Below are 14,315 nucleotides of genomic sequence, written 5' to 3'. Positions count from 1 at the left end.
CTCTTTCCGGGGACCGTAATCGCGTCAATGAGTGCAAAGTGCGGAAGTTTCTCTCGGAGTTAAGCGTCGATCCGTCTCCTGCGGTTCCGCCCAAACTGACACCGGAACCTTAAAACCGTCCGGCTCCGGAGAGTAAAACGCTGGTATTTTCCATCTGAAAAGGAGCATTTGACAAAGAAAACGGAAGAAACCTCCCGGCGGTGAATAGAGCCGGTAGACCGAGCTCCGCCTCGACCAGCTCCCGTGTTACTGCATCACGTTTAATATTCCAATAACACACGCTACACGTGGACACACACACACACACACACACTTGGAGAAGCTTCGTTCTGCCCAACGAGTCCTTCGACTTCTGATTCTTTACATTTATAAGGTGCTTTATATTTATTTATATTTATTTATATTGTGCTGATCAGGTTTGCACTCGTGTGCTGCTGCTGCTGTTTTTCCTCCCGCGTTACACTCGACGTGTCTTTATCGAAATGAGGTCGTTAGTACAGGACGACACAGTCCCGGGCCAAACCAAAGCCAAGCGCGCAGCCCGATATCACATACTCTGATACTGATACCGGAGCAGCCAGGGATCAGATCACCAACGCTGCAATCAACAGACAACCAACTCGACCTTCTGTGCCGCTATTCATCCACCTCCAGAGCTTTGTTGGAGGCTCTGACCACTGGCAGCAGCCTGAGAAGAGCCTCCTCTGAAGCAGAGTTTTTCTTCAGGTCAAACACGTCCAGATCTTTTTCTGATGATCCGGTCGAATTTTCCCTTTTTCAGATATTCTCCTCATCCCCATAGGAACAAAGGATTTACATAAGAAAGAAAAGATTTGCAGTGGATATTGAGCGGAGTTGTGCCTTGTCATCGGTTCTGTCTCTAGCTGCAGCTGATGTGTGGTATGGTGACCTCAGGTTTTCACTTCTCCTTTCTGCAGATTATGGGAATTTGTTGACCTTATTAGACTGTGACCTGCGGCGCATGGTGGACCGGCTTGCAGCTGAATGCCAAGCGGCGAGGATGAGGGTCAGGACCTCCAAGTCCCCGTCCATGGTACCATGGTACAATGGTGGATTGCTTCCTGTTGGTTGGCAGCGATTCCTTGTCCCGATGGGTTACAGTATCTTTGAGTTCTGTTGACATTGTATGTCTGTGGTTACACTGCTAGGAATGTAAGGAGCTGAATGAATGTCCCAAAATGTGGAAAAGAAGCCAAGCAAACCTGGAGTGGACATATAATGCATGTGATTAATTATAGTGTTGTTAACACTGTCTGTTACTGTTCTTTGGGGAATTATTGTTAGGGTAATTCAGGATTTGTTCCCTTTAAAATGCTCTGTGAAAACAAATATTCGAAAAGAAAAATGTTTGTTGTCTTTGAAAAGCAGGAGGTAAACCCACAGGCCAACCGGTCTCGACGGACACCCAGCCGGGTACAGCAGGGTCGGGTCCGTGAACACTGAGAAACAGGATTATCAGAAGAAAGACACACTGAGCAGGATTCTGAGCGGGCACCATTAAAACTCCAAAAACAGTCGAAAAACACTGAAGCTTCTGAAAGACCGATAGCATCAGATTGTAAAGAAAGATGGAAAACAAGGTAAACACACACAGCACAAAAATGTCAGTGGCGTGTATTGTTGTCAAAAATGCTCTGTGTAAAACTGGTTGATTCTATTCTTTAGGAAAATGTATTTAAATGCACAGTTGCCAACATTCGATGGCAACATTAATGTATATTAAATTAGAGGATAATCCCAGAGCTGGGTTCAGGTCCAGACTCCATTACAACCCCATTACAGCAACAAAATGTGTCTTTAATCAAAAATATATTTCCTACATTGGAGAACCTCTCAAACACAAAACCGTGTTTCCCTTTACTTGTTAGGGCTAAGACATTTTTCACCTAATATAATCTTCATTTAACTGAGATATGAAGGACAATGAGGAAACTAAAATAATATGTCATACAGATGGGGGACAGAGGAAAAACCTGAAAAATGAGCAGAGAAACAGGACGACAACGCCTCCATCCAGAGGCCGCGAGGGGTCAGCGAGTGGTTTGATGAGTATGAAAATGACGTGGATCGTTTGCCCTGGCCTTCGCAGTCACCAGGTCTCAACCCAGTTGAAGACCTGTGGGAGATTTTGGACCCACGTGTTAGACAGCGCTCTCCACCACCATCTTTAGGAGGGATGGTGTTCATCCCTCCAGTAGAGTCCAGAGACTGAAGTTAATAAAAGCCTTCAAACCACTGGCACAGTTGAGCTTGTTTTACAGGATGAATAAAGATTTCTGGACTCGATAATATGGCAACTTACTTGATAGATGGTGATTTTTTGTTTTGTTGGAAAGCAGAGTGTTGAGTTGTTGTGCAGGTTAACGGCAGCTTATAGAGAGATAGTTTCACCTTTCACGGCTGACTGGCTGATCTTCTGTAGCCTTAAAACAAGTTAGAACTGGTGATAATGGTTGGCTGGAAACCTTGCTGGGACAGTCGAGGACTAGAACACGGAAATCCATTCATTGCTCATTACAATAACTGAAAATGGAAGAAAAAAACAGAACCGTTCAGAATGTGAAGTGAAACCAACCGGCAGCTCCAAGAGCAACCAGACAGAAACAGGAAACGGAACAAAGACACAGAATAACGCTTCTTTTTAATGCACACGATACTGACGCAGCTGAGACGACTCCAAAGGCACAAACGCAAAACGATCAGTGAGGTAAAGAAGCAGCTCAGAGCAGCAGCTAAAGCTGAGGGCTGAAAGGAATCACTGGAGCTGGTTAACACCTCTGTTCACGAGTCGCCACGCACTGATCACGGTGCGTGTTCGGTGCAGTTTCTGAGGAGGCGGATATATTGCATATCTACAGCAATACTTTGTGTTGTAATGTTAACTTTATTAAAAGTAAACTTTTATTGAAGCTAGAAAAACAAAAGCCAAAATGAATATACATATATGCACAAGAAAGAAAAGTCTGGCACTGAATCACGTGATACGTCTCATTTATCTGCACGGTTACAAACTGCTGTTAATGGACATCCAAATCTCAACAATAGAATATTTAAATCTAGTTTATTACTGGCAAAATATGACGTGTTTTACGGGATTGATTCCTTGGTGGAAAGAAAACACTCGACGGTATTTTTTCCATTTTGGGTACACGGACCTGTGGTGAGCCAGCTCAGCACCTTCCTGCTTGGCTCGTCAGTACAGACAGAACACATCACATTTCCAACATTATGCACGATATACTGTCTGTGCTGCAGCAGACCTAACATGCCGCGTGGGGCCAAACGTTAGCTAGAAAGTAAGTGGCTGATATTTGCCCTAAATGTGTCTCGGGCTATTTTTTTTGTCCGATAAAGTTTTTCAAAAGTTTTCAAAGTCTTAATAAAGACAGGCACGGTTTGAAAAGACACTTTGAACCTTCAGCAGCAGCCTAGAAGCCAAAAATCTGCACCGAGGTTGGTCAATTTAAAAACTGGAAACTTTCTTTTGTGCTGCAAATTATGATGATTTAAGAGAGTTAATTTTCCATGAAAGGTCTTGACTGAACCCAGAATTGTAGGATAGATTATTTACTTACTATCTATCTATGATTTCACCAGTAGACCACTATAGAATATATGTTTTTTGCCAGTGATTTATGAATTCTGCTGCGGACAGAGACGATCTGAATATTTGATTGTGAAAAGTGATGCTTCCTTATTGTTGGACTTTCTCTGCTGCAGAGAAGTGTATATGAAGCACTCTGGTCCTGGCTCCGACCGGACACAGTCATACAGGTGACTCAGTGATAGAAATGTCATTCATTCATTACAGCAAGCAAACGTTTCATCGTTCATAAGGGCCCTGACTATTGTTTTAAGGCAGACCTATGTAAAGTTGTGTGGTCATGCTTCTGAACTTTAACTTTTTACTTTGCCTTTACTTTGAGGTTTTGGTACTTCAGCTTCAGGAGGCTTTAGGAGCACTACCGTGCGTTCCACACACAGATGGCTTTGTTCTTTGTTCTGTGAATGACACGGTGAAGGTGCTCTACAACTTATGCGACAAACACAGAACGTTCCATCACTTTATTCTTCACAAGCGAAGAAGTGAGAAACCGAATCAGTTCAACCAAAGAAATAGCAGATAGAGGTGACATCTTACATATCTTACAGTGCAACAAATACTGTTTCTGGAGGGAGGTTATGAGGTGCTGTGATTGCTACTATAAAATGTACCTGTAGTCAGTACCAAGAAATATTATAGTATACAATATATTGTAGTTGTCTGTGCAAAAGTATACAGTAACAATATTCACAGGCTTATTGTAAATCAACATGAATATTGAAATTAATCTGTAACGTTCTTTCTCTATTTGCACTCTGTCTTCCAAGAGCGTCTTGAAAGTGACTAACCTCCATTATGGGGAAGACTGGATGTACTCCTCAGGTTTTTTTGTTTTGATGAGGCGTCGTAATGGGAACATGTATACTACCAGTAAAGCGTATAACATTTTACATGCATCCCCAGATGTCGAAACGCCTCATGAAAACAGAACTGGATAAGTACAACATTATCCGGTTCCATGAGTCATCTGAAGTGGAAGGAGCAAATGCACCGGTGTTTGAGCTCCTGGACATCCGCCTGCATGACTACATGACAGATAGACGTATGGCGCCTCTTCCGCTAGAGCTCATCAGAGCTGTCATCCAGCAGGTGCAGCATCAGATCTAGCAAAGCTAAAAGCTCGGTCAGGTTTTAATCCTGGCGAATCCTCTGAATTGCATTACTCACCTTGTTCTTGTAGCGGGCCACTGCGCTCAACGCCCTGCAGGACGTTGGCGTGGTTCATACAGATATCAAAATGGACAATATTATGCTGGTGGACCGCCTAAAACGTATTGATTTCGGCTTGGTGATCCCCAAATGGAAAGCCTGCCAGGGAGGTGTGTATCAGCTTCGCTCCTGCAGGTGAGGCCCCCAGGATCTCTGCTAAATATGTTTGCAGCTTAGTGCTCATTTAGTTCGTAGGATGTTTCTGCTCTGTGCTAACTTGTTTTTTCGTTTCATAAAATATGACAATGTTCCTCATTCTTGTGGTCCACTTACAGAGCACCTGAAATGATCCCGGCTCTGGCCATCCGACCAGAGTGTCGCTCGAGAACTGGGGAGGAGAGCCAAGGAGGAAATTTCCAAGACCAGTAAAGGGTAGGCCAACATTTATCTGAATGTCATTTGTGAGAAAACAGCTGGAGCTAACGTTAGCTTCACAGACTGACAGAGCAAACTACTTCACAACCCTGAATCTCAGAGGTCTCAGTTCAGAGTTTTTAAACCTTATGGAAAAGGCTCAGAAATTCTGTAGTTCGCGTATTTTTTCCCAATCCTATGAAAAGACCAAAACCAACAATGCGTTAGTTTGTCTCTCAATACGCTTTGACTTTCGACAGGTTCTTTGTGGCTCTCAGGTCCAAGCACACAGCCTTTGAAAGTGTAAAATAGGGCCCACCATTTGTAATTGTATATGCTTTAACTGTCTGTTTTCGCTACCAGTGGTGAAAAACCTCTCGTTGTGTCAGGGATGGGTGGGTTTAAAGTGCCTGTGTCTTCTTGCCTTAACAGCACAGCTGAGAACTTCTGGTTAACCTTTCCACCAGAAGATGCTTTCGACCAGTCTGCTAACTCCAGTAGACGTTTTCCAGAATACTGATGGGTAGGTTACACACTAACCCTCCTTTATTCATTATTCACCAATAATGAATACCAACAGATTTTGCCACATGCATCCCCTGCATCAGTGCCTTTGATTTGTTTCGTATTTGAGAGGTCAATTTCACGTGTCTTTACTTAACAGCACCGCTGACAGTTTCTGGTTCACTTTAACAACACCAGAAGATTTCCTGGATCACCCGACGAATTCAGACAAGGGCAGTTCTCCAGAAGACTGGACAACCCCGAGAGAGGAGTTTTCAGACAGCGTTAACAGATATGACAACACATGAGAATATAAGTGAACGTTTTTGGAAACAGCTTTTAATTATATCAATAAAGAATAAAGGTTATTCCCTCTGGTAAGACTTTATTCTTGATATGAGGAATAACATTCCACATACCGATGGAAAACACAGATCATATCAAGTCAAAATATGTTTTCTTGGTCCAATTTTGAGCAGAGGTCGATGAAAGGCAAACAAAACCAAACAAAGATCAGGCAGGTGGACAAAGACCAAGAGTAGGAATTATTAGTTGTAAACCGGAAGGCAGGTAACTAGAACTAGGGATGGAACATTAAAGGCCTGGTCACACCAGAAAGTGCAGCAGTGAAATTAATCTGCATGACTTTGCACAATATTTGGTGCTACAATACAACGTGGTGATGTAGTGACTTTACTCAATGGGGCTAGCTGGTGAACTGGTGCAGCTGGCACGCTAACTGCTACTGGACAAACGCTAGTAACTGTCCACTGGCAAACTCATTTAGGTTCTCAGCTTAACTTGTTCCCAAACAGGACAAGACCCCCCAGTTTATTAAGTACGATGCTCTCCTGTCTCCTAACTGTGTGTAAACCAGCAGTGTATACTCCGACAGAGGAGGTTCGGTAAAGCTGGATGGTGACGAACAGCCATTAAGCTTCCTCCATTTTCTCTTTTCCCTGAAAGATTAGCTCTGTCCAGACAGGTTGCTATCGGTCAGTATTACAAATTTGTGAGTAACAGTTCTTCAAAGTTGAACTACATGTGGAAAATTTGCGCAGGTTTATTTCACCCAGCCAGTGAGTCCACTAATTGTGACGATTCCGTAGGAATGAACCAAAACTGGCCACAAAATGTTGCTGTGTTAAATGCTGGTGTGACCAGGCCTTAAGGTGGTAGAAGAGGGGCCGGTAGATATACTGAGTTACTGATGGGGGAAGGTGTAGGTGTGCAGGTGGGTGTAGGGGCCAGAAGATGGTGGGAACACACTGAAGGCAGCTACAGGACATCTCTGCAATGAGAGATGTTAGTGACGGCCAGGTACGAGAGATGGACCGGATGTGCAAACATGAACTAGTCTGAGGCTGCTGGTGTGATAGAAAACCTTTCCCGAAGCCTGCTCCCGAACCCACTGCTTTCAGTGCCTAAACAGAACCTTTAAAAAGGTTAACCGTGCCTCAGTTGCTGCAGGCTGATATTGTCGGAAAAACAATGAAAAGCATTGTCAGTGAACATTTTTCAACTTGGCAGATATTTTCCTTAAAAATGTTTTCTCATTGTGTTGATAAAAAAAAACAAAAAACATAATTCTAGTGGCATAATGTTTCTCCCAAAACATATCTGCTGTTTCCCTACACATGCGGAGAGTGTCCTTCCTACAGCTTGCACAGAGACACTGAGGAGTTAAACGACCAGAACAAAAACCCGGGGTAAAGGGGTTCAGTGAATGTGGTGCGGAAGGTGTGGAGGTGGATCAGTGAGTCAGAGGAGACTCTGTAGAAGGACAGGGTGCCGGCAGGAAAGTCCACGTACACTGCTACTCTGTGAGAGGAGGGTTGGGGAGGGATCACTATTTCTCTGTTACCGTGCCAGGCAGAGTAACCACCATCAGAGCACTTCAGACTCCAGGACTGATCGTTCCTTCCAAGCCGACAGTCAACATTGTTATCTCTCCTCCGGATTCCTCCGTAAGCGACGCCGATGTCAACCCACCCTCGCCAGTCAACTTCCCAATAACAACGGCCTGTCAGACTATTCCTATGCAGCAGCTGATTGCTGTGAAACCTCTCTGGATGATCGGGATATGGCTGCTCCTTTCGCACCGCTGTCACCTTTCTGTTGTTGTCGGACAGCTGGAGGAATCTGTTCGCTGTGTTTGGGTCCAGCTCCAGTTTGCAGGCATCTGATGGAGAGAACAGGACACGATACAGCTGCATTTTATCATCTGACACACTTTATGGGTATATTGTTTGTTCTCTTCCGAACAGATTTTTTCTATCAAATTTAATGACGCATTACATGTCATCCATCTCTTGTGAGTAGAGCAATTGAATATAAGCCAGAATTAGAAATTGTGGGTTGTTTTGGTGAGATGAATGAAAATGAATACACACATTTCCTTAAACCAGGTTTTAACCTCTGTTCCCCACCATGGTCCACCCTGGAGGAAGAAACACAGTCAGACCAGCATTTGTTACGGAATCATGAACATTAAACAACCCTCCCCTTGAATGATTTCTCATCTAGCAGGAGTCCTTATTGCTGTTGAAAATAAAGTTTGTCAGTGTGAAAACAGTGTGTGACCTCCTGTAGTCTGTCCATACCTGAGAGTGTCCAGTCTCCAGTGTGGATCCTCCAGTCCAGCAGACAGCAGCTTCACTCCTGAGCCTCCTGGATGATTGTAGCTCAGGTCCAGCTCTCTCAGATGGGAGGGGTTGGAGCTCAGAGCTGAGGCCAGAGAACCACAACCTTTCTCTGTGACCAGACAGCCCGACAGGCTGCACAGACAAAGACACACACACACACACACACACACACACACACACACACACACACACACACACACACACACACATTTTTAGTTTGTAAATCATTGACACTGAAATTTGTTGTAGTATTATAACAAATCATTTCAATCCATTTATTATTTAGCCATTAAATAATAATACACAGTTATCTGTGTATCAAATAACCTGATCCTGACCTGAGAGTTTCCAGTTTACAGTGTGGACCTTCCAGTCCAGCACACAGCAGCTTCACTCCTGAATCCTGCAGGTTGTTGTTACTCAGATCCAGCTCTCTCAGACTTGAGGACTGGGAGCTGAGGACTGAGGACAGAGCTTCACAGCTTCTCTCTGAGAGGTTACAACCACTCAGCCTGAGTAAAGAAGAGTGGTTAAGACAAACAAAATGTTTTGTCAAAGGTGAAATATTAAACATATTTAATATTGTTAATATATCCAGTTTAGCATTTACTTACAGAGCTTTTTTGGAGGCTCTGACCACTGGCAGCAGCCTCAGAAAAGCCTCCTCTGAAGCAGAGTATTTCTTCAGGTCAAACACGTCCAGATCTTTTTCCGACGACAGTAAGATGAAGCCCAGAGCTGACCATTGAGCAGGAGAGAGTTTACCTGCGGAGAGACTTCCTGATCTCAGGGACTGTTGGATCTGCTCCACTAGCGAACCATCATTCAGCTCATTCAGACAGTGGAACAGATTGATGTTTCTCTCTGGAGACAGATTCTGACTGATCTTCTTCTTGATGTACTCAACTGTTTTCAGATTGGTCTGTGAGCTACTTCCTGTCTGTTTCAGCAGGTCTAGTAGTTGTTTCTGATTGGTCTGCAGTGAAAGACCCAGGAGGAAGCGGAGGAACAAGTCCAGGTGTCCATTTGCACTCTGTAAGGCCTTGTCCACAGCGCTCTGGTAGAAATGTCCTTGTTCAGGTTTGTCTCTTAATACTTTAGCTGTCTTGGAGGTTGATTTCTTGTCTGACAGCAGATTGACTCCAGAGTTGATGAAGGTCAGATGGACATGAAGAGCAGCCAGAAACTCCTGAACACTCAGATGGACGAAGCAGAAGACCTTGTCCAGGTACAGCCCTCTCTCCTCTTTAAAGATCTGTGTGAACACTCCTGAGTAAACCGAGGCTGCTCTGATATCGATGCCACACTCTGTCAGATCTGTTTCATAGAAGATCAGGTTTCCTTTCTGCAGCTGCTCAAAAGCCAGTTTTCCCAGAGACTCAATCATCTCCCTGCTCTCTGGACTCCAGTGTGGATCTGTCTCCGCTCCTCCATCATACTTGACCTTCTTCAGTTTGGACTGAACCACCAGGAAGTGGATGTAAATCTCAGTCAGGGTCTTGGGCAGCTCCCCTCCCTCTCTGGTTTTTAACACATCCTCCAGAACTGTTGCGGTGATCCAGCAGAAGACTGGGATGTGGCACATGATGTGGAGGCTTCGTGATGTCTTGATGTGGGAGATGATCCTGCTGGCCTGCTCCTCATCTCTGAATCTCTTCCTGAAGTACTCCTCCTTCTGTGGGTCAGTGAACCCTCTGACCTCTGTCACCATGTCGACACACTCGGGAGGGATCTGATTGGCTGCTGCAGGTCGTGTGGTTATCCAGAGGCGAGCAGAGGGAAGCAGATTCCCCCTGATGAGGTTCGTCAGCAGCACGTCCACTGATGTGGACTTTGTGACATCAGTCAGGATCTCAGTGTTGTGGAAGTCCAGAGGAAGTCGACACTCGTCCAGACCGTCAAAGATGAACAAAACCTGGAACTTGTCAAACCTGCAGATTCCTGCTTTTTTGGTTTCATTGAAGAAGTGATGAACCAGTTCCACCAAGCTGAACTTTTTCTCTTTCAGTATATTCAGCTCTCTGAAGGTGAATGGAAACGTGAACTGTATGTCCTGGTTGGCTTTGTCTTCAGCCCAGTCCAGAGTGAACTTCTGTGTTAAGACTGTTTTCCCAATGCCAGCCACTCCCTTTGTCACCACTGTTCTGATTGGTACATCTCTTCCAGGTGAGGCTTTAAAGAAGTCTTCCTGTCTGACTGTTGTTTCTGGTCTGGCTGGTTTCCTGGATGCTGTTTCAATCTGTCTGACCTCATGTTCTTCATTGACCCCTCCGCTCCCTCCCTCTGTGATGTAGAGCTCCGTGTAGATCTGATTCAGAAGAGTTGGGTTTCCTGCTATTGAAACCCCCTCAAACACACACTGGAACTTCTGCTTCAGCTTAGATTTGAGTTTATGTTGACAAACTGGAGCAAGAGTCTCTGAATGAAAAAAAACAACAAAAAAACGATAAATTACTAAATTATAAGGCCAATATTTCAACATTTCATCCCTCTAAAAAACGCATATATAAACATATTTCCATTCACGTCCTGAGACGTTAGTAAATGTCCCATCAATGTTCATCCATCATGTTGAATCTTTAGAGAAATCCTCTTACTGCTCTGCAGAGAGTCAGCCAGCTCCTCCCGCTTCAGTCTCCTCAGGAAGTTCAGTGTGATCTTCCGAAATGCCTCTCTGCTGCTCCTCCTCTGCTCTTCATCCTCACCGTCCAAAACCTCCTCATCCTCCCTCTGACTCTCTAAGCATTCTGGGTAATCTGGACTCAGAAACCTCTGGACTCTCTTAAGCTCGTTCCTCACAAAAGCGAGAATGTTCTCCTCCAGCAGCTAAAACAGATGGTAAACTGCACTTTAAATTTTAAACTGGTAAAACAGAACATTAGATCAATGTGTCAGCCTGAAGACCTGCTGGTCTAAACAGAGCAGCAAGGAGACTGTTAGGACCTGAATAGTTCATAGTTCAGTGTTTAATCTCTGGTTGATGTAGTTAAATAGTAAAAGTCTGGCTTTACATGTACAGACCATAGATATGGAGTCCAGGTCTGGTTGATGCTTCTGGGTGGACTGATCACTGTGGACCAATGAGCTTTCCTTCTGAACTCTGTGGAGAAAAAAACAACTTTAAGGAGAACGACTCCAATCTGACAGAAGTTATTAAAGGTGACTGATGAGTTCAAATGCCTCCAGTGAAGAAACGAGGACGGCAGGCGACTCGACCATGAGTCAAGAAGAAGGAAAAGAGGATGTTTCACAGGAGTTGTATGGTTCAGGAACAATCTGTGCCTACCTCAGTAACTAAATACAGGACTACATCTTCCCCCGCTGACCAAAGCAGCTGCCATCCTGATCACCCCTCAGAGGGAAGACATCAGCCTCACAGAGGCAAATATCAGGAACTGGTAGAGCAGTGGCAGAGGTTTGGATGGAAAGCCGGCTGGATACACATAGAGGGGAGATGTAGAGGCTTTGCCACCGACTTGATCTGCAGAGCATTCACACTGCAGGGATCACAGGTTGGCAAGGATTAGCGCCACAAGGACCAGACCTGCTGAAAAGGCCCCCAGATGGCGATAGATAAGAAGCAGTGATCTGTGCGATGCTAATGGGACAAAAGTCAGGTTCTCATCAGTCTTAGCTGGGTCACCTTGTTGGGGGGTTCTGAAGCTAAAAGACCGTAAACGCACGATGAGTGCAGCACTGGGCAGCAGAGCAACCGTCCAGGGTTTGGAAAATCTCAATACTTGGGCAACGATGAGTTTCAAGCCAGCCAAACCCAGGTCCCTGGTACTGCTTAGGTAAAGGGATTTGGTTAAAGTCCGGTTCTCTCTGGATGTCCCCCCAGTCCCACGTATCTCAGAGAAACCAGCAAGGAGCGTTGGGTAAAATCTCTGACTGCAGCCATTGAGAGACAAATGCAGTTTGGTCAACAACTCAGGAACTCAGGGCCCAGCTCACTGGTGTGGACAAGTCAGGCTTACCTGACAAGGTTAAAACCTCAATGTCCTCTGATGTCCATCTGACTTTTTGGGGTTTTTTTGTTTACAAACTACTACCATGATGGAAAGGAAGATCAGCAGCTACCTAAGCAGGTAGTTCAGCCCCACACAGACATGAAGACTGTGAAGCTCTGGACCGAGATATATTTCCTCTTCTCTGGAGAATCGGATGTCAACAAAGTTCAGTTTTAAATTCTTACCTTCCATCGGCAGGTTGTCCAGCTTTAAAGGTAACAGGATGACCCATAGACCGGTCACTCTTCATGGACACACAGCTGGGTTCAGGAGAGTCCGGTCCCTGATTCTGCATCCTGACACAAACAACCAAGTGACAAACTAAATTAGAAAAAAGGTCAAAGTTGATCACAAGGTCAGAGTAAAATTTTAGAATCTGATGGATGAGTATGGGAGATGGAAAATGCCTCATTAAAAACAAATCTAACCAAAAAAAAAAAACACCTACAATATATATTCTTACATGTATTTCCTTTAAACTACGCATCTTATGTTTTGAAATTAAATGTTAAAAAATTGAAAAAAGAAGTACAATTTGTCTTTTAACTGAATAACTGAAAGCCTCTCTTTTCCCTGCGACATTAGAAATAAATCAGGGAGCAGGGTTGTTACGTCTCAGTGTTGTCCTGCAGAGGGCAGCCTAGACCTGCCAATACTACATGAAAGGTTCCGGAGGTGAACTCCTCGTCATTCATGCAGCCTGATGAGGGGAGACAGAAAAGTAAAGAGCACACGAAGAACGACAGACAGGATCCAGCCTTTCGACCGCAGAAGATCTTCCCCGGCTAAAAAGTGGAGAAGTGAACACACCTGTATTTAATAGACGATTCGTAATTGTAACCTCATTATCTCCTAATGAGCCCACATGAGTCGTCAGATATTAGACATTTTCTTCAAATACGTGGGACTCACCTTCTTACTGTAGTTTTAAATTCGGCAGGTTGTCCAGCTTTAAAGGTAACAGGATGACCCATAGACCGGTCACTCTTCATGGACACACAGCTGGGTTCGGGAGAGTCCGGTCTCTGCTTCTGCATCCTGACACAAACATCCAAGTGACAAATGAAAAGTAGTTTTTACACTAGAAAAAGAGGAATTTTGAGCAGACTGGCAGCAGCTGAAATGTGAGCAGCAGATAGAAAATCAGTGAAGGAGTAACATTCTCCCGTTCATCAAAATCTAATCTGATCTCCTCTTAGCTGATCACTTGATTATTCCGTGGTTGGCTCTTTGGTCACTGAGACAGTTCATAGTTCATTATTACTTCTTCTAAGCTGTTACGAGTAGTTGAATAATGAGGGCGGAGTGATCTGAGCGCTGAGCTCTGAGGCGAACAAGAGCCGCAGACAGTTAGAGACCCTCGTCTCACCTCTGAGCTCTGGTCTGGCTCTCACGGTCCCCACACAGACTGGTTCTAGAGGCAGGGACTCCCTCCTCTCCGTCCTCACACCGGTTCATAGCAGAGCCTCCACCTTCACACAAACACAACAACAAGCTTCATTACGACAGGATTTACTTCACAGCACACATCATTCTCAGCAGTCACGTTGATCGGAGCCGTCCGACCAGTTCTGACACATTCTGCATATTTCACTGCGATCTGATCGGAATTAAACTGCTGCTGATTCTTCCTGTAAGCGCTGACAATAATACACACGAGACATTGCCCATAAACACAGAGCGAAATGAGCGATAGTACTCAATAAAACGGTAAACAAACTGTGACACGTGTAAACAGGGCTCCAGTGAAGCCAAGTCTGTGACAGCTTTGGTAAGATGATTGTGTTTTAAAGCACACGCAGCGCCAACAACCGAAAACACAACAAACGACCAGTTCTGAGACTCTACTGTCCCGTCAAACGGTGATCCTGATTCTCACCTGCTGAACTCACCTCTGGTCGACTTGCAGACTCGTTCCACCTTCAGGTGCAGAGGAAACATCTGGACAGAAGAAGCTGCTGGTTCTCC

At 44.7% G+C, this 14,315-nt stretch overlaps 1 protein-coding gene and 1 long non-coding RNA gene across 3 annotated transcripts; one reads left to right on the top strand and one right to left on the bottom strand.

The window, feature by feature from the left end:
* Positions 1-8,208, top strand: LOC120788643. 2 transcript variants are annotated; one of them, XR_005707269.1, is made up of 5 exons: positions 1-373; positions 939-1,601; positions 5,110-5,206; positions 5,621-5,711; positions 5,853-8,208. It is a non-coding gene; the product is annotated as an uncharacterized LOC120788643 (long non-coding RNA). The 2 variants fall into 2 exon arrangements; XR_005707268.1 differs by lacking the exons at positions 1-373; positions 939-1,601 and adding exons at positions 2,882-4,714; positions 4,806-4,969 and having other exon boundaries at positions 5,853-6,122.
* LOC120788621 (NLR family CARD domain-containing protein 3-like) lies at positions 7,144-12,623 on the bottom strand. Its single transcript, XM_040124530.1, has 8 exons — positions 12,533-12,623; positions 11,359-11,437; positions 10,935-11,163; positions 8,952-10,740; positions 8,676-8,849; positions 8,296-8,469; positions 8,086-8,132; positions 7,144-7,874 (listed from the first exon to the last, which is right to left on the bottom strand). The coding sequence occupies exons 1-8, from the start codon at positions 12,595-12,597 to the stop codon at positions 7,348-7,350; spliced, it is 3,084 nt and encodes a 1,027-aa protein (XP_039980464.1). The 5' UTR covers positions 12,598-12,623; the 3' UTR covers positions 7,144-7,347.
* Between the last annotated feature and the right edge of the window lie 1,692 nt (positions 12,624-14,315).

The sequence above is a fragment of the Xiphias gladius genome, chromosome 4, assembly GCF_016859285.1.
Source record: "Xiphias gladius isolate SHS-SW01 ecotype Sanya breed wild chromosome 4, ASM1685928v1, whole genome shotgun sequence".
NCBI classification, from domain to species: Eukaryota; Metazoa; Chordata; class Actinopteri; order Istiophoriformes; family Xiphiidae; genus Xiphias; species Xiphias gladius.
Note: the sequence above shows the minus strand (reverse complement) of the source record. Positions and strands in the feature narration are given on the sequence as shown.